Source organism: Tarenaya hassleriana, unplaced genomic scaffold, assembly GCF_000463585.1.
Source record: "Tarenaya hassleriana unplaced genomic scaffold, ASM46358v1 Cleome21, whole genome shotgun sequence".
NCBI lineage: Eukaryota > Viridiplantae > Streptophyta > Magnoliopsida > Brassicales > Cleomaceae > Tarenaya > Tarenaya hassleriana.
The window spans coordinates 1,592,192-1,608,741 of record NW_010965451.1 but is presented as its reverse complement, the minus strand read 5'-3'; the positions used below and the strand labels follow the sequence as shown (position 1 = coordinate 1,608,741).

General features: G+C 39.8%; 7 protein-coding genes and 1 non-coding gene across 9 annotated transcripts in view; 5 read left to right on the top strand and 3 right to left on the bottom strand.

Moving 5' to 3' along the window:
- Nucleotides 1-1,888, top strand: part of LOC104814446 (transcription factor MYC2-like) — a 2,353-nt gene extending 465 nt beyond the window's left edge. The window contains exon 2 of one of the 2 annotated variants that reach the window (XM_010542483.2): nt 1-1,888. In XM_010542483.2, coding sequence (XP_010540785.1) covers nt 1-1,696 — 1,696 coding nt within the window. In that variant the 3' untranslated portion in view covers nt 1,697-1,888. The other variant, XM_010542485.2, reaches the window with a different exon arrangement.
- Nucleotides 1,889-3,841: 1,953 nt separating this feature from the next.
- Nucleotides 3,842-4,466, top strand: LOC104814444. The gene has a single exon (XM_010542481.2). The coding sequence runs from the start codon at nt 4,142-4,144 to the stop codon at nt 4,436-4,438; it is 297 nt and encodes a 98-aa protein (XP_010540783.1). The 5' UTR covers nt 3,842-4,141; the 3' UTR covers nt 4,439-4,466.
- A 105-nt stretch (nt 4,467-4,571) lies between these two features.
- Nucleotides 4,572-6,129, bottom strand: LOC104814445. The gene is made up of 3 exons (XM_010542482.1): nt 6,020-6,129; nt 4,961-5,440; nt 4,572-4,826 (listed from the first exon to the last, which is right to left on the bottom strand). The coding sequence occupies exons 2-3, from the start codon at nt 5,409-5,411 to the stop codon at nt 4,651-4,653; spliced, it is 627 nt and encodes a 208-aa protein (XP_010540784.1). The 5' UTR covers nt 5,412-5,440; nt 6,020-6,129; the 3' UTR covers nt 4,572-4,650.
- A 68-nt stretch (nt 6,130-6,197) lies between these two features.
- Nucleotides 6,198-6,282, top strand: TRNAM-CAU. Its single transcript is given in 2 exon segments — nt 6,198-6,235; nt 6,247-6,282. It is a non-coding gene; the product is annotated as a tRNA-Met (tRNA).
- A 633-nt stretch (nt 6,283-6,915) lies between these two features.
- On the top strand, nt 6,916-9,117 carry LOC104814442 (protein HAIKU1-like). Its single transcript, XM_010542480.1, has one exon. It carries the CDS (start codon nt 7,624-7,626, stop codon nt 8,716-8,718), a length of 1,095 nt encoding a protein of 364 aa, XP_010540782.1. The 5' UTR covers nt 6,916-7,623; the 3' UTR covers nt 8,719-9,117.
- A 295-nt stretch (nt 9,118-9,412) lies between these two features.
- LOC104814441 (multiple organellar RNA editing factor 6, mitochondrial) lies at nt 9,413-11,197 on the bottom strand. The gene is made up of 4 exons (XM_010542479.1): nt 10,759-11,197; nt 10,379-10,476; nt 10,224-10,289; nt 9,413-9,753 (listed from the first exon to the last, which is right to left on the bottom strand). Exons 1-4 carry the CDS (start codon nt 11,148-11,150, stop codon nt 9,611-9,613), a joined length of 699 nt encoding a protein of 232 aa, XP_010540781.1. The 5' UTR covers nt 11,151-11,197; the 3' UTR covers nt 9,413-9,610.
- Nucleotides 11,198-12,760: 1,563 nt separating this feature from the next.
- On the bottom strand, nt 12,761-13,363 carry LOC104814440. The gene is made up of 2 exons (XM_010542478.1): nt 13,211-13,363; nt 12,761-13,099 (listed from the first exon to the last, which is right to left on the bottom strand). The coding sequence occupies exons 1-2, from the start codon at nt 13,295-13,297 to the stop codon at nt 12,902-12,904; spliced, it is 285 nt and encodes a 94-aa protein (XP_010540780.1). The 5' UTR covers nt 13,298-13,363; the 3' UTR covers nt 12,761-12,901.
- A 563-nt stretch (nt 13,364-13,926) lies between these two features.
- LOC104814439 (ferredoxin-2) lies at nt 13,927-16,225 on the top strand. Its single transcript, XM_010542477.2, has 6 exons — nt 13,927-14,238; nt 14,694-14,757; nt 15,070-15,158; nt 15,598-15,666; nt 15,754-15,798; nt 15,962-16,225. Exons 1-6 carry the CDS (start codon nt 13,999-14,001, stop codon nt 16,004-16,006), a joined length of 552 nt encoding a protein of 183 aa, XP_010540779.1. The 5' UTR covers nt 13,927-13,998; the 3' UTR covers nt 16,007-16,225.
- Nucleotides 16,226-16,550: the final 325 nt, after the last annotated feature.

The window sequence follows — 16,550 nt, the reverse complement described above, 5'->3', positions numbered from 1 at the left end:
TCAGCCGCAGAACCCGGCGGCTTCCGCGGGTTTTAACCAGGAGACTCTCCAGCAGCGCCTTCAGGCTCTGATCGAAGGTGCCCCCAAGAGCTGGACCTACGCCATATTCTGGCAGTTGTCCTACGATTTCTCCGGCGCCGCCGTCCTCGGCTGGGGAGATGGCTACTACAAGGGCGAAGAGGACAAGGCTCAGCCTTCGCGGCGGAGTCCGAGGACTTTTTTCTCTTCTCCGGCGGAGCAGGAGCACCGGAAAAGGATCCTCTCGGAGCTCAACTCGCTTATCTCCGGCGGAGCTGTCCCATCCGACGACGCCGTCAACGAGGAGGTGACCGATACTGAGTGGTTTTTCCTGGTCTCTATGACTCAGAGTTTCCCCAGTGGATCCGGGTTGGCGGGCAAGGCGTACTCGACGTCGAACCCGGTTTGGGTTATCGGGTCGGATCAACTCTCCAGCTCGGGTTGTGAGCGGGCGAGGCAAGGTGGGGTATTCGGGTTGCAGACCATCGCGTGTATACCGTCGGCGAATGGAGTCGTCGAGCTCGGGTCGACGGAGATTATCCGACAGAGCTCGGGTCTAGTGAACAAGGTCCGAACCCTGTTCAAGTTCGACGGCGGAGATTTGTCGGAGCATCACTGGAGCCATGACCCGGATCAAGGCGAGAACGACCCATCCACGTGGATCTCCGACCCGACTGATTTAGGTCCCGGAACAAACGAATCGGGGCATGGAGCTCCGAGCTCAAGCTCGCAGCTTTTCTCCAGCACTATAACCGAGAACCTGAACCCGAACCCGGTTTACTCCCAGACCCAGAATCCGAAGTACAACAATTTCTCACGAGAAATCAATTGCTGGACCACGAATTCTATTTTGGCGATGCCACGATCCGGGGAGATTCTGAGCTTCGGCGAGGATGCTAAACGGGGCTCCGGTCCGAAGCCGGGACCATACTCGTGTCAGACCCAGTTCTTGAGCAGCGACAGCAAGAGGAAGACGACGAAGTCAATCCGAATAAACGAAGATGGGGTTCTCTCATTCGGATTCACCGGCGAGAAATTCGGCGACTCCGACCACTCTGACCTCGAGGCCTCCGTCGTGAAGGAGGCGGCGCCGGAGAAACGTCCGAGGAAACGTGGACGAAAGCCGGCGAATGGCCGGGAGGAACCGCTCAACCACGTCGAGGCGGAGCGACAGAGACGCGAGAAGCTAAACCAGCGGTTCTACGCGTTACGAGCAGTAGTTCCCAACGTGTCGAAAATGGACAAGGCGTCACTGTTGGGAGACGCAATCTCTTACATTAACGAGTTGAAGTCCAAACTACAAAGGGCCGAGTCCGACAAGACACAGTTCCAGTGCCAACTCGAGAACCTCAAGAGAGAGCTAGCGGGAAGACACGCGAACGCAAACGCGGGTATCCTGGACGCCAGCGATTCATCGTCCGCGGTTAGCAAACCGATAGGAATGGAAATCGAAGTGAAGATCATTGAATGGGACGCGATGATAAGGATCGAATCGAGCAAACGCAATCACCCGGCGGCGCGATTGATGACGGCGTTGAAGGAACTGGAGCTTGAGGTGAATCACGCGAGCGTCTCTGTGGTGAATGATCTGATGATACAACAGGCGACGGTGAAGTTAGGGTTCAGACCCTACACGCAAGAGCAGCTCAAGGCGGCGTTGATATCCAAAATCGGATAATTGTGGGGTCAATTTGTCATTAACACGTTTTAGAGGGGCTAATCATTTGTAGCTTTTCAGTTTTTAAGGGGTTAAACCATTAAACAAAGTTCAATCATATGTGTGACAGAAGGTTCATGTGTCGTACTAATAATGATTTATTATACATAATATATTGTTTAGATAACTCTTCAGTAATATTTTATTTCCACTTACGCAGCGTGCATATAAAAATATATGCATGTTTAATGTGATGCTGTTTTTTTTTTTTTTTTTTTTTTTTTTTTTGTATAAGTTAGCATCATTTTTTTTTTTGTGAGTTGTGAATCAAATTTATTCCAAAAATGAGTTAGATATCGGTTTGATAACCGTGAATACAAAGGGAATTAGTACTTCCACTTCCACGAGAGTGTTTTAACAAAAGAGCTTTGTAAGTTAGCATCACGTCCTTTGATTAGGAGCTTTTAATATTTTATATTCATTTTGTTGGTCGGAGTGAGGGTGTGTATGTTTATTTATTCATGAGAATAAGGAGACCACCGGTTGCATCGCCGTTAATCGCAAACGGAGCGGTTACAATTTTCAATGGTTGCGTACGATTAAAAAACGGATTGGTTGAACAGTAATCATCCTCAACCGCAACTAAACTTGTATTATTAATCGCATTTTAAAATCTACGTTTTTGTAACCGTTTCTAACGTTTAGACAAAAAAACTAAAATACTTTATTAAAATTTTTAAAACACTAATATATATATATATATATTGGTGATGATTTTGTTTAATGTTATGATTTGATATTATTTTTTAATATTATATTTTAATAAAAAAAATATTAGTACCATGTGATTATATGATTTTTAGGTTTAATAATATATTTTAAATAATTTTCATAATAAAATTAGTTTTTATTTTAAAATAAATTAAATTGATAATATTTTTATTTTAAATTTATTATTTAATTATTATAAATTTAATAAATAATTTTTATCAAGATACTAAAAATTTAATTACCACTATTATAAAAAATATTTTAAAGTAATATTCCTTTTTTTATATAATTTATATCGAAATGCAATTGCAACCGTAACGAACCATTCACTTCTAATCATATCCACCCAAAATCGCGGTCAATAACAACTTATCAACCAATTTATCGCTCATAATCGCTATCAAACATTGTGAAAACGTCGACATCCGTAACCGCAACCGCAACAATACGATCAGTCATGAAAAAAATATCACGTTGTAAAATAGATATAGGGAAAATTGTCTATGTAAAATCTATGAATTTTGAAGCACGTGTGTTTTTTCTATGTGCACATGATTCATATGCATGCATGCATGTGTGTATAAACAAGGGGTAGCGTATGATATTTAATTCCAATTGTCTTGATTCAACGTATGAAGGGAAATTGTTGATATATATGTCGTATCGTGATTGTGGGGATCAGATGGGTCATGCCACGAAAATCTTATCCGAGTTTTTGTTATGATGCTATTTTGTTTCGTCCATGGGAAAGAGACGAGACAACGACGTATCCCATATTTGCTACTTTTTCCACTTTAATATTGTCTTCTTTTACAGAAATTATATATATACATTTATATATATATATATATACATTTATATTATATATATATATATATATATTAAAAGAGTTTGTGAATTCCTTTATTAATTGTTCTTACGTGGATGTATGTACCTATATATGTATATGGTCCACTGACAGGACTGACTCTATATATATATATATATATGTATATAGTGCAATGAAACATGAAATTTGTTGGTCCTCCATATTAAAAATCTCAATGATAAAAAGGCCAAAAAAAGTGCAATGAAACATGAAATTGTCCTTTAACAAAAAAAAAACATGAAATTGTCCGCCTGAAAATCGATGCGACTGTGAAAGGTTTTACAATATGTTGTAATATTTAAATATTTATTAGTATCATTGGGCTATGATTCAACACGTGGTGGCTCTTCCTTACATTTCGGCCCAATTACTCTTCAAATTTATGTTTTTTGTTTGTTTTTTTTTGGAATAACCATAAAAGGTTTTTATATGTGAAAAATCTAAATTTAGATTTTATGATGTCAGTGTTTATCCCCCAAAATTAGAACACAGATAGAAACTATGAACTGATTGTAGAATTTAGTAAGAACCAAATATAGAGTTTAGTTGGGTTGTATGCTCCATTACAAAACCACAGACGATCAAAAACTCACAACAAATAATAGAATTTCCCAAGACAAGACTTTGAAAATTTAAAAAATAACCCATTAAAAAGAAGAAACAAAAAAACGGCATCAAAAGTTTTCATTTTTGGATCCGATTCCTCTCTTCTTTAGCGAAGATCGATCAAACGACCAAAACCCATAAAGAAAAAGGAAACAAACCTCAAAGAAACTTGTAAATTTTCTGGGCTAAGATCTTCTCTGTTCTTGGGCAAAAAAAAAAACATGAGCTTGAACTGCCTAACATGCCATGCCTTGCAAAGATCAGATTCAGACGGAGACATGAGGAGACGTAAAGATCCAAACTTCATGGGAAAGATGATGAGGAACGGGTCTTCTTTGCCACAAGTGACGAGAATCAAGAAGGGTCATCGTCATCGAAGGCTTTACAGTGCAGATGCAGTCTATGAAGATTCTGGCAAGCCCAGATTGGTCAGAAGCTCAGGGATTAGAAGGGATTGGAGCTTTGAGGATTTGAACAAACATGGAGACAAGATCATTGGAGAGACAGTCAAAGAATGAGCCCCCCAAAACAAATGTTTCAGAATCAGAACCGTTTCTTTCTTTTCCTAGGTTTCTTCTCATGTTTCTGTTGCTGTTCATGTGGTCTCTAGTCGGGAGATTGGGCAACTCGTGTAATCTAATCTAGAATGAGTAAACTTTTCCAAAACTCTTAGCTCTCACATGACTAATTCAGCCGATATTCACACACGCATATACATACACATACACATTTAGGTGTGTGCATATGACATCAGAAAGCTGTGAAAAATGAAGGGTGGAAGGTAAAATGCACAGCCGTTGGTACAGTACAGTCGTTTACTCATCAAGATTCTAAAACAACTGACCTGAAGTTTCGATATTAAATCCGGGAGAACTACCTTGCCTGCTTCTGGTGTTTTCGATATGTCTGCAAAAAAAGAAAGAGCTAGTAAACACCACTAGTGTCAAGATGTTCTCTTTGATCATATCTTTCTCTATTTTAATCTTGATTACATATTTATTAAGCCGCATATGAAGTTTCTTGAAAATTGTAGCCCAAACCATTCAACTTCTCGACAACCACAATGGTTCCATCTTTCTTGTTTCTCGCTTCTGCCTTCCAATCTCTCCGGCCAGGCCTTATTTTCTGCTTCTCTTTGTCTATAAAGCCGGTAGAATTTCCATCACAATCTTCTGAGGTTTTGATTTTGATGGAAGATTCGGCTGAACCAACATCACGAGCCCTCTTCATCGAGTGAGCCCTTCTAGCGTCTTTTTTCCATTCTCTGCTACAATAAACACGCCATACGGAATTCTCAACTCGATAGCTAAGCTCTGGTTCAGGTTTCTCAGCCACACAAGATTGGTTGCTGATGCAAAGATTCTCGTTGTTGCTTGCTTCCAGTAACCGTTTCCTCGCCCTGTACCTACGTTGCCTTTCCCGGTTCTTCATGCGACGGATCATGATGTCACCATCACCAATGCTTCTCGACCCTTCTTCTTTCTCATCCATGACCAAATTATCTTGGTTTCCCCGGTTTCCTGCGAGTCCCATCAATCATAGAATGATTTGATCGGCATTTACATTGATGAAACAGGTAAAATCTATTCCCAGTTCTAAAGGGTTCTTGTAAAAGTTAAGCTTTTACAAGCAAACAGAGCTAAAAGGCAATGCGTAGCACTACTCTATGTATAATGCAATAGATCCCAGTAACAGATGAATTGAAAAGCTATAAACAAAAGCTATATACACAGAAAGACAAAAGCTTGACCTCGATGAACAGATTGGAGACTCGTGAAGAGCCAGTCTTGAGATTTAGAACATTTTTCAGATCGAAATATCAGCGATTAACAGAATCAGTGAATCGAACAGCAAACAAAAAGTGGGGAGCTGTGGTAAGAAAAACACAAATTACTTAGGTCCTCGCCAGTAAAATTAAAAACAAAGCTCGTGACTTCATCGATTATCCAACTTGGATTTCGAAAAAGGGTGAATTCACAGAGGGGCAGAACTGAGGGGAAACCCAGAAACCAATCTCGCTGACTGATCGGAGGAATCATAAGAACTAATCAAACAAAAAAGGAAAGCAGGAATCAAATCCCAGGAAAAAAGGGCAGTACCTTCGAACGGCTTCGCTGAACAAGAAACAAACGATGGTCGGTTCTCTTCTTGACCGGGCGCTTCAAAAGGTTTCAACTTTGAACAAGAGAGAGGTGTCGTCGGCCGGCACAAAACGCAAAACAGTGAAAGAAATTTATCAATAACATGTTAAGTGCTAATTTCAATTAGTGGACAGAAGGGGTGGTGGCGCAGTTGGCTAGCGCGTAGGTCTCATAGCTTCTGAGTGATCCTGAGGTCGAGAGTTCGAGCCTCTCTCACCCCATTTGCTTTTCCCCACTCAAATGTTTTCCTAAAAAGCGTATTAATAATATATATTATATATCAGGAATAACATACTATCATATAAAAGCTATATAACATATGAAAATGAAGAATGCCCTCTCTTCTTCATTCTTGGTAATATATTCATATAATTTATTAAAAAGCGGTTTTATATTTTTTCTCCTGATATTTTAGTAAAGGAAATGGAAAATTTTAACGATTTCGTATTGGATTGTATGAAAATCCATGTTCGTGGTAAGAATTTTAACGAGTTTTTTTTTTTTGTTTAGATTATATTATTTATTGAAAAATAATTAAAAAAATGACAAAAGTAGTTTCAAGAAAAAGTTTTGTAATACATTTTTTTTTCTTGATTTTTTTCTGACCTCTCTGTATGAAGAGTGTAAATTTATTACATAACGAAATAACTATTATGCTACATGAATCGGAGAAGATTAACAATGTAAGAGAAAAAAAAATGTAAAGAAAGAAAAAGAAAAAACACGAGAGAAAGACAAGAAGGGCAATGATGACATAATCGCACGTCAGCTCCCCACTTGACTGCAACCTGGAACCACTTAGACAATTCTTCGACTATTTTTTCGGAATATAAAAAAAACGGGAAAAGAAAAGATACGAAATGCCTTTTTTTTTGTTCCTCTTTTTGAAAACCTGGAGATTTGTTTCGTTCCGTTTCTTTGTTGACCCGATTAGGGTTTTCTTTGAATCTCCATAATTTGCGCCGTGAGATCTGGAGCGCAATCAAGGTAACTGGCCCTTCTGGGTGTGCTTGCATTCGATTTTTTCTCTGGCGAAAGGCGTGAGCTTTTGCTTCTCTTCTACTTTTTGGCCTCGTTTCTTTTTTGCGCTCGTCTGCTGGACGATGTAATTGATCGTGCGTTTGACGAAACTGTGAAATCGGAGAATCGTTTTGGTGATCTTTGGTCGAATTTCTTAGTACAGTCTCGAGGGTTTAGCTCAGGAGAAGGTTGGCTGGCTCTAGGATTAGGGATATTGCTTCTGAGCTTATGAATTTGGGTTTTCCTACTGAATCTTTGGTTTGATCCTGGATTGGATTCAGGTTTCCGAGGTGAATTAGGGATGTATGGTCGGAGTTTGGATCTCTCTTGATCGCTCTCGGTCCTTGCTTTGGTGGAAATCTAGATACTTGCTGCTACAGTTTCGCTTAGGCCAGAACCAGATCTAGGTTTAGCTGTGATAAGGTTGATTTTTTTCTGAATTTGTTGAAGGATTCGTCTCTTGGGTGTTATCTGAGACTCTGATTTGGTTAGTAAGTCTGATATAGAAGAGGACTTGGTGTAGCGAACTGAGCTTTCCCCTGATGGATAACTCGAGGCAAAGGCAAAGCGACCATTTGGGTGTGAATAAGATCGGGAAGAACATTAGGAAGAGTCCTTTGCACCAACCGAATTTTGCTAATGCTAACACTGCGAGGCCACAGCCACAGCCTCAGGTTTATAACATAAGCAAGAATGACTTTAGGAGTATTGTTCAGCAGCTAACGGGTTCGCCATCACGTGAAAGCCTTCCTCGGCCTCCTCAGAACCCGCCAAAGCCTCAGAATACACGGTTGCAGAGGATAAGGCCGGCACCGCTGACTCAGATTAGCCGGCCTCCGGTTCCTCCCCATGCTATGGCTCCTCCTCCGGTTCCTGCTCAGTTTAACAGTAACTTTGCCAGGCCACCGCCTCAACCTTATGCCCGGCCATTGCCACAAGCTATGCAACCGATGACAGGTCATGGGGATCAGGCTTGGTCTAATACAGCTGAGTCTCCTGTTTCTGTGTATATGCGTTATCTTCAAAGTTCGATTGCTGAGTCAGGACCCGATGGAAACCAAGTACAGCCAGCTCACGATTCCCAGCCACATATGCCAGCTCAATCTCAACCTCCGCCTCAAACCCTTATGCCGGGTCATCCTCAACCTCAGTACCGTGTGACGGGTCAACCTCAAATGCAGCCAGCATCATATGGAGCAGTTCCTTACGCAGCCATGCCGGTTCAACCAATGCCACCCAATCTTCCTTCCCCGAGGTTTAATGGTCCTGTACCGGTCATGCCTGCTTTGCCCTCTCCCCGGTTTAATGGCCCACCCCAACCGATACACGGTCTTCCTTCTCCACAATTTAGCGGTCCTGGGCTACTACCTTCCCCTACTTCCCAGTTCCTCCTGCCATCTCCCACCTCTTACCCGAACCTTTTCTCCCCAAGATCATCTTATTCTTACCCATTGCTGTCACCCGGAGTTCAATATCCTCCACCACTAACACCGACCTTCACATTTTCTCCTATGGGTCAAGCCGGAGTTCTTGGTCCATTTCCGAGCCCTCAACCTCCTCCATCCCCAGGTCTCTTGTTCCCGTTATCGCCATCTGGGTTTTTTCCAATGTCAAGTCCTAGATGGAGAGATCACTAGGAGAGGGTGATCGTCTTCTTCGAGTTTTCTTTTTTGTTGAATAAGGTAATCTGGTGATGTCTTAACCCTGTTTAGGCTAATGTTTGTATAATGAGAAGAGAGAAATCTTATGAGCTTACAGGATGGGAGAGGAGAGCCAGGGCTGTGAGACAATAAAGGAGAGTCCTAGGACAAGGCAGGTTTAGAAACATGTAATTTTTTGTAGCTTTTAAAGGGTGATAGGCAAAAGATTTAGTTGGTGGATGATTTTTTGTATTTTGTACCTTTTGTTTGTTGGTGAGGAAGGAACTTGCTCCCTCTCTCTCTCTCTCTGTTGGGCATTTTGGCTCAATGTTGTGAAAAATATGTACATTTACTATTGGGGAAAGGTCCCTTAAAGAATATTTTGTTTTTGTTTTATTATGTTATTCATTTGTGAGATACACACCCGTTGATCGTACAAAATGTTGTAGAAGAATTCTAACCAAGACTAGGGTTATAAAATGGGCCTATTTCTAGATGTGAAGGCCATTTCTCAAATTAAAACACTTATAGGTCCATTAGGTGATTAATTTTAAAATGGGCTATCGTGAAATTCAACATTTAGTTTAAATGTTGTATAATTATATATATGTGTGTGTATATAGATATGTAGATGTAAGCATAATTATATCGTTCTACTCAAAGGAAAACATCGACATACTGTACAAACATATCAAAGAGAAACCCAAAAAAATTAAAAAAGTCAATGTAATTAAACTGTTGGATAAGGAAAGGAGAAAATCACATATGATTACCAAACTAAGAATATCCATCATATACATAAAAAGATCCAGAGACAAGTAACCAAGACACTAGCCCATCAAACTGAACTGACCGGTCAGTTTTTCTTCCGTTAATTCTTTTGTTTTTTTTACCTGTTCTCTCTCCTGCGGACATTCCTGGTCCGGTCATGGTACTTTGGTCTATCCGAGCTTTTATGGGTCGTGAAATTCTCTATCCTCCTCTGTCTCTCCGGTGGCCGGGGAACTATCTCTCCGTTCATGAACAACTCAGCTGCATCAAGGAAAGGAGGAGTTGGATATGAAAAAGCTTAGTAGCTTGCCATTATGGAAACACAAACTGAGAACTAACAAGATAAAATTGGTAAAGGGTTTGTCTAATTTACGGGATATTGTCCATATCAAGGCAATGACGATATATCCTTAAAAACTTTGAATTTAAGGATCTGGCCTTTTATATATATGGGCTTTAATTAAAGAGCTTCTTATTCTTGTAGTTTCATATGTGCATGCACACTTACACTTACACATCTAAGTGTTCCATCTTCTGATTTCGAATTGTCACGAAATCGTATATAAATGTACCCGCAAAGAACACAAAATGTGCAAAGACAGAGACTTTGGTGTTTGAATGACATCAGATTCCGATCTCAGATATAACCATTTCGGACTGAATCATTAAACATGATATCAATAAACTGTTGAAACCTAATAGAAACCATGATACAGTGTCAATTGAATTACCTCCATAATCTTTGTATTCAGGATCGACATAAGAGTCTGGAAGCACAAACAGAACACCAGGAAGACCTAAAACACGAGAAGCAAGAACATCACTAATGATTGTAATAATTCAATAAACACATAACATGATCCAGTCATATGTTACAGAGATATACCCTCGAGTTTGTTGGATGTCTCCTCATCCATCTCACAGCCAAACCCAAAATACCTCTCGCATGACACATTGTATATCTTCTTCTTAGCTTCTTCCTCACTGAAAGAAAGCATCAAATGAGACGCCACCATTGTTGGGCATACGTCGTGATTAAAAAGTGGTACGAAATGGAAATCCTACCGAACACATAGGGATGATAATTTCTTTGTTTCTCCTCCAAATTTAAATCATAATTGAAAGAAACACAGACTTCTTAAAGGAACCCACTTCCAGAAAATGAAGACCTGAGCCGAAATGAACATATAAATTTCGCCAATTTGTTTGCTTCTCAGATAGGAGACATAAAAGAATTAGTTTTCCAAATGTGAAAGAGAAACTTGCCTGCCGAGAACTTTAGCCAGGGTTTGGACATAGCAATCAATCATCTGCTGCTTCGTTGCGCCTTCGCCACCGGGCTTGTCCATGACGATCAACCAGTGCTCGTAATCGCAGCCAGGAAAAAGTGGCGCCATCTCAGTCGGAGGCCGGTCGCTGAAATTTGACCCAGATCTGAGCGGCGAGTAGCCCGAAGAGCCACCGGACCTGTCCATCCGGGTCCGGATCATGGTAAATCGGGTCAAGGAGTGAACAAAATCGGCGGCATGAGAAAGCGCCGGAACAAATCGACGGGAAATGAGATAGGAAGGGAGCGGAGAAGTAGCGGAGGAGGAGGAGGTGGAGAAGAAACGGTTGACGACGCGCGAGGCGGTGGAACGAGCTAGGGTTTTCGCCATCGAAGCTCAGCTAGTGTTCTCACAGGAAATGACGAGCTAGGGTTTAAGCGAAAAGCTGGTATATTTACAACTACCAGCAGAAAAAAAAAAAGAAATTGTGAATTCCGATATTTATTTTAAATGGGCCTCAGATGAGAAGCCCATTACTGAAATTAGCACACTTTTGAAATTGTTAGGCATATTAAGTGATTAATTTTAAATTGGGGTATCGTGAATTCGGTATTTAATATGAATGGGCCTTGCACGTTCTATGTGACAAGCCTGACCTTAGGGTAAGAGAAGAGGTCAAATATGATTTTATCTGAATTCAAATTCAAACTTGAAAGGATATTTATCCGATTTTTTTCAATTTTATGATAAATTTAATTGGGTCAAAAGTTGTAAACTTTCGAATTATAAAAAAAAATGATTAATTTTAAATTGGCTATTACTTTGGATGGACCATAATAAATAATATAAAAAAATAATATTCATAAATAACCTATATAACAATATATAATAAACAATATGTATGTGTCGATATATATATATACACGATGCAAAATATTGAATCAATTTTATTTCTTTTAATTGGATATATAATATGTATGATAAATAATAAATGATGTGAAAGTATCGATATATATATATATGTATAAATTATAATTTCGTTATTGAGATTGGACTATCTTGATAACGAAAAAAATCACAGTGGAAGTTCACGAAATAGTGATTGGCATTTGGCACGTACCCATTTGTTGTATTTTGTGTTAATATCCTCTTTATTATTTATTTTTATAAACTCCATTATTTTTATTTAATAAATACTTTCGAAATTGTTCCTCTGAAAAAAAAATATATTTTAAGCGCATGACTTGAGAGTACACGTTTAATTTCTGTCTACAATAAATAATTATACTCTTTTGTAAACAATATAATAGCTGCTTTTATTTATAGTAAATAGTTTTGTTTTTGGAGAAAACACACACGCACGCTTATTTCTGCATGTACGTTCTTGCCAACAAACACGCTCACAAGTTGATATTTTATATATAGACGCATGTGCATAAACGCGAGTAGATTACTTGCTAACCATGATATATAATATAATAAAACATTAATTAAACTACCACATCCAACTGTTACAGCCAGCCACACAAAAATTGCAAGAAATAACCAAGTAAATTAGGGATGGATGTTTTCGATGTTCGGTTCGGATAGTTGGATTCGGTTCTTTCGCTTTTAAAAATAGAAAAAAAAAGGTCATTTTATAGTTTTTAAAAATTCGATTTTTTAAATTTAATACCGTTTAAAAAATTTATACAGTTTGAATTCAAAAAAATACCCTATTTTTCGGTTTGATATACGATTCCGAGAAACCGAATCGATACGTCCACCGTTGAAAAATCGAAACTCCCATTGAAATAAATAAAAGGCTTTCCCCCGTCCCTCTCTATTCCCTGTTATGTACTAACAATTGTTCCCGTGCATTAAGATTTATTTAAATCTTATCGAGAGATCTTTAATATTGTTCCATTTTTGGTTCGGCTGGAAAATAAATCGATCAACGTACGTTACGTATATGAAAATATTCAACCATATGAATATACACTTTCTCGCATACGAATACATCAACTATCAACACACAAGCAAACTTTATTTGTCGGAAGAAGGTTATACAAACAAGCCTTTTTTTTATTAAAACAAAAGACGGACCACGTTTCATAAGGGGAAAAAAACCCTAATGTAAGCAGACAGGTAGATGATCATAATCAGAGCTGGCCCGGAGCACCGGTGGCACCAGGAGGGTAGGTGGTCTGTCCGGGAAGGTGGTGGGCGTGGGCCTGCTTGTCGGCCGCATGCTCGGCTTTGGACTGGTGCAACTCAGCCTTGGCCTCCGCCTCCTTCGCCCTCCCTCGCTCGTGCGCCATCTTCTCCTCCTCTTTCGTCCTCGCCATTGCCGCCTCCATCTGCTCATCATTTGGACAGATCGAACATATACACCCAATATATAATCCATTAAAAGAGTGATTAATTCGATCACAAAAGAAGAAACGCGCATGGAGAGTAAAATGACGAACATGTTCTTGGGCCTTGGCGCCACCGATGTGGAGCTTCTCCTTGGCCGTGCTTGCCACGTTACTTATCTTCTCCTTCGCCGATGCCATCTTCAAAGTCTTTGATCGATCTCCGATTACTTTGATTCCTTTCTTACAAGTGGTTTCTCTGTCGGGCCATAATAATGTCTCTATTTAACCCCTCCCAAAGCGTAACGCGGTCGAGGAGGTGGGTTCTCGCCACGTGTCCTTAGTCGTCTACGTGTCGTCTGTATTTTTATGTTCGTTCCGGTGTCACCTCCTATTTTTACACGGTCGTTGCTGATGTGTGCCCATACAAGCACATGCCGTTGCCTGAGACGATAGAACTTACCATAAGTAAGACCATAGAATGGACACGTACTCTACTGTTATAAATACCCAAATACTATATTATTAAATTTATATTAATTCGAATATTCCCAAAGCTTCTTACAAGCCACGTGTCATTTCATGCCACGTGCGTGGATTGAAGCTCAACTTTTGGCTTCTCATATTTCCTTCGAAAGCGAGTTGTTACCACGCGCAGCGTCTCCGTCCAGGAATCCTTAACCGGTTGGTTTATGCCGATTCGAACCGACTCAATTGGGCTATTGACCTTCTTTTGAGCTAATTATTAAAAAAAAAAAGAATGAACCAAAGGAATTGTTTGAACCGGTTAATTCGGTTAAGCATTATGAACTCGGTTGCAGCGTATGGTTACCCTCTTCCCGAGCCGCGAAACACTTATCTTCAAGCTTGGGCCTATACCGCGAATCTCAAACGCCCCAAAAATGGCTCTGCTTTCTCCATGCACATTTTCTTCTTCGCTTTCCCGGCAAAATTTCCCGACCAAATTGGCAGATTTCCGGCGTAATTATCCGAAATTCCGCCGTGGAATTACGCTATCCGAACTCCAGACTTCTGTTGGAGTTTCCGCTCGAGTCGGCGGTGGCTCGTCGGAAATTCCGACGCACAAGGTCACTGTCCACGATCGACAACGAGGAGTAGTTCATGAGTTCGTGGTTCCTGAGGTAAAGACCATTTGGACATTTGATTTGTGTCTGTCTTTGATTCGGGAGGGAAAATGTCGACATTGTTGGTGTCATCTTCTGACTGAACGGGGTTTTACGGCTTAGATGTCTCCGATTCGCGATTACTTTCCATAGTTAGTTGGATGCGAGGTTCTGTTGATTTTGCTCCGTTCTATCTTATGGATAACGTTAATTAGGGTTTTTGAGCTGGATTGGCGATTTTTTTTTTTTTTGAGCAGTTCCGTTTGGCTAATCCAGCTAAATTCTGCTCGGGTTCAGTCCTTTTCTTTCTCCTATTTTCTTGGTACTTGACTGCTAGAACTGAGGCAATTGTGTCATATAGACATTGTATAACTTGCATGTTATGTTTCATGCTTACTTTGTTACATAACAACTCTCTATAGCTCAGTAATTGATTTTCTTTGTTGTTACGTCAACTTTGAACTGAAATGCAGGATCAGTACATATTGCACACAGCTGAATCTCAAAACATTTCTCTTCCATTTGCTTGCAGGCATGGTATCATCCTCCTATCCATTAAACCTGTTGATGCTTTTTATTTGATTGCCAATACCGGCATGTTAAATTAGATACACTTCCCTTTCATGAATGAACATGTATCCCACGTTTGAAAGTTTTAAGTTGATGGAGATGATCATATGGTTACGAAAGTATATATTAATGAACTGCTGTACATATAATCCGTTCATTTCTGCAAATTGACTTAGTTCCCAGTTTCCTCGTAAAAAATGTGTTGAATTGATTGTCAAATATTGCATGTTTAAGTTTTGATATTGTGCCCAAATGCTCAACTTTTCTTTGACTTGGTAGGTTGCTGTACTAGTTGCGCAGTACGTGTAAAATCTGGGCAGATCAGGCAGCCAGAAGCACTGGGGATATCAGCTGAACTGAAATCCAAGGTAACATCAGCTTGCCATTTTGGGTTTAGGAGATAAGTTCTATGACCTTTTTAGAAGCAAGAGCAGGCTGGAACTTTAGATAGGATTACGATTATTGAATATAATTTGGAATTAGGCCTCTTTTTTTAAAAAGGAAACTTTTTTAGAATGAAGTCATCTTCTCCTAAACCTTAAGTGAATCTATAGTTCAATATTAATCCATGGCATAGCAAAAGAGCAATATAATCTCTGCCTTCTTAGACCACATGGAAACTTATTTTTTCCTAGTATCATCTTACTTAGAGCTCAGTGTTATGGAAGATCTCAGGTTAAAACTGAGGTAATTGGTGCCATTTCCTTTCTCACTATAATGGCATTCAGTGATTGGATTTGAGTGTCATATGTATGATATGATATGATGATCTAAGCTATGTCTAAATTATCTACCTTATAAATGCAGGGATATGCTCTTCTTTGCGTGGGTTTCCCATCATCCAACCTTGTAGTAGAAACACAAGATGAGGACGAGGTAACTTTGAGAGAATTGCCAGAACCGCTGCAAGGACTTGGATTCTTGCATTTTTCAAGTTTAATCATAAATTGCTGTAATGCACAGGTATACTGGCTGCAATTTGGAAGATACTTTGCTCGTGGGCCGATCGTAAGTTCCCTCACCCAAATCTGAGTCCACATATGACATATTCTTGTCATATCTCTTGTGTGTGATAGAAATCCATCCAAGAGCGTGAAATTAATGAAGAAAAAAGTTCATAGGAAGTTAGTCATAAGTTTTCTAGTTCATAAATTGTTGATGCGTGTTACAGGAAAGAGACGATTATGCGCTTGAACTAGCCATGGGAGATGAATAGAACAGACACATCAGAGCCCAGTTCTGAGACATTCTGTGTCCAAAAAACGTGAGTTTTATTTTTTGTACTGTTATCCTCGAGATCTCTTAGCTTATATACATACATATATGTATATGCATTTGCATGTGTTTTTGAGCAATCATCCATGGTTGTGTCCGGAAGGGAAAAAAATGAATCAATGCTATATCGGTCCACATGAAATGGCATCTCATTCGGATAGATGCGAATTCCCAAGGGAATAAAATTATGTAACTACTGCATAGGATGTGGTCCATGGAGAAAAATTGCAAGATGGGATAAAAACATAGTGTGGGCATGCGATATGATGCTTTCTTTGTTCCTTTTTGGGGTTGATTTTCACTCACAACCTCACATAGAACACACCTCCTTTGATATTTTCTCAGAGTTGATTGATATATTTCGATCCCAAATCCTTCAATTGTATCTATGTAGTAGTGTAGCATGTCTAAGATTTTGCTGCCCAAATCTTATAATTCCACCCTCATCATACGCATATCTAAGGGGCAAGGGGGGGGGGGGGGTG

Excerpts from the sequence above, each read along its gene's own strand:
- LOC104814444 (XM_010542481.2), top strand. The coding sequence starts at position 4,142 with ATGAGCTTGAACTGCCTAACATGCCATGCCTTGCAAAGATCAGATTCA.
- LOC104814440 (XM_010542478.1), bottom strand. The coding sequence starts at position 13,297 with ATGGCATCGGCGAAGGAGAAGATAAGTAACGTGGCAAGCACGGCCAAG. Across the intron at positions 13,100-13,210 it reads GCGCCAAGGCCCAAGAACAT|ATGGAGGCGGCAATGGCGAG; the intron begins GTTCGTCATTTT and ends AATGATGAGCAG.
- LOC104814442 (XM_010542480.1), top strand. The coding sequence starts at position 7,624 with ATGGATAACTCGAGGCAAAGGCAAAGCGACCATTTGGGTGTGAATAAG.
- LOC104814441 (XM_010542479.1), bottom strand. The coding sequence starts at position 11,150 with ATGGCGAAAACCCTAGCTCGTTCCACCGCCTCGCGCGTCGTCAACCGT. Across the intron at positions 10,477-10,758 it reads CTGGCTAAAGTTCTCGGCAG|TGAGGAAGAAGCTAAGAAGA; the intron begins GCAAGTTTCTCT and ends GCTTTCTTTCAG. Across the intron at positions 9,754-10,223 it reads TGAATACAAAGATTATGGAG|CTGAGTTGTTCATGAACGGA; the intron begins GTAATTCAATTG and ends TCCTTGATGCAG.
- LOC104814445 (XM_010542482.1), bottom strand. The coding sequence starts at position 5,411 with ATGGATGAGAAAGAAGAAGGGTCGAGAAGCATTGGTGATGGTGACATC. Across the intron at positions 4,827-4,960 it reads GGTTGTCGAGAAGTTGAATG|ACATATCGAAAACACCAGAA; the intron begins GTTTGGGCTACA and ends CTTTTTTTGCAG.
- LOC104814439 (XM_010542477.2), top strand. The coding sequence starts at position 13,999 with ATGGCTCTGCTTTCTCCATGCACATTTTCTTCTTCGCTTTCCCGGCAA. Across the intron at positions 15,159-15,597 it reads CAGCTGAACTGAAATCCAAG|GGATATGCTCTTCTTTGCGT; the intron begins GTAACATCAGCT and ends TTATAAATGCAG. Across the intron at positions 15,799-15,961 it reads ACTTTGCTCGTGGGCCGATC|GAAAGAGACGATTATGCGCT; the intron begins GTAAGTTCCCTC and ends TGCGTGTTACAG.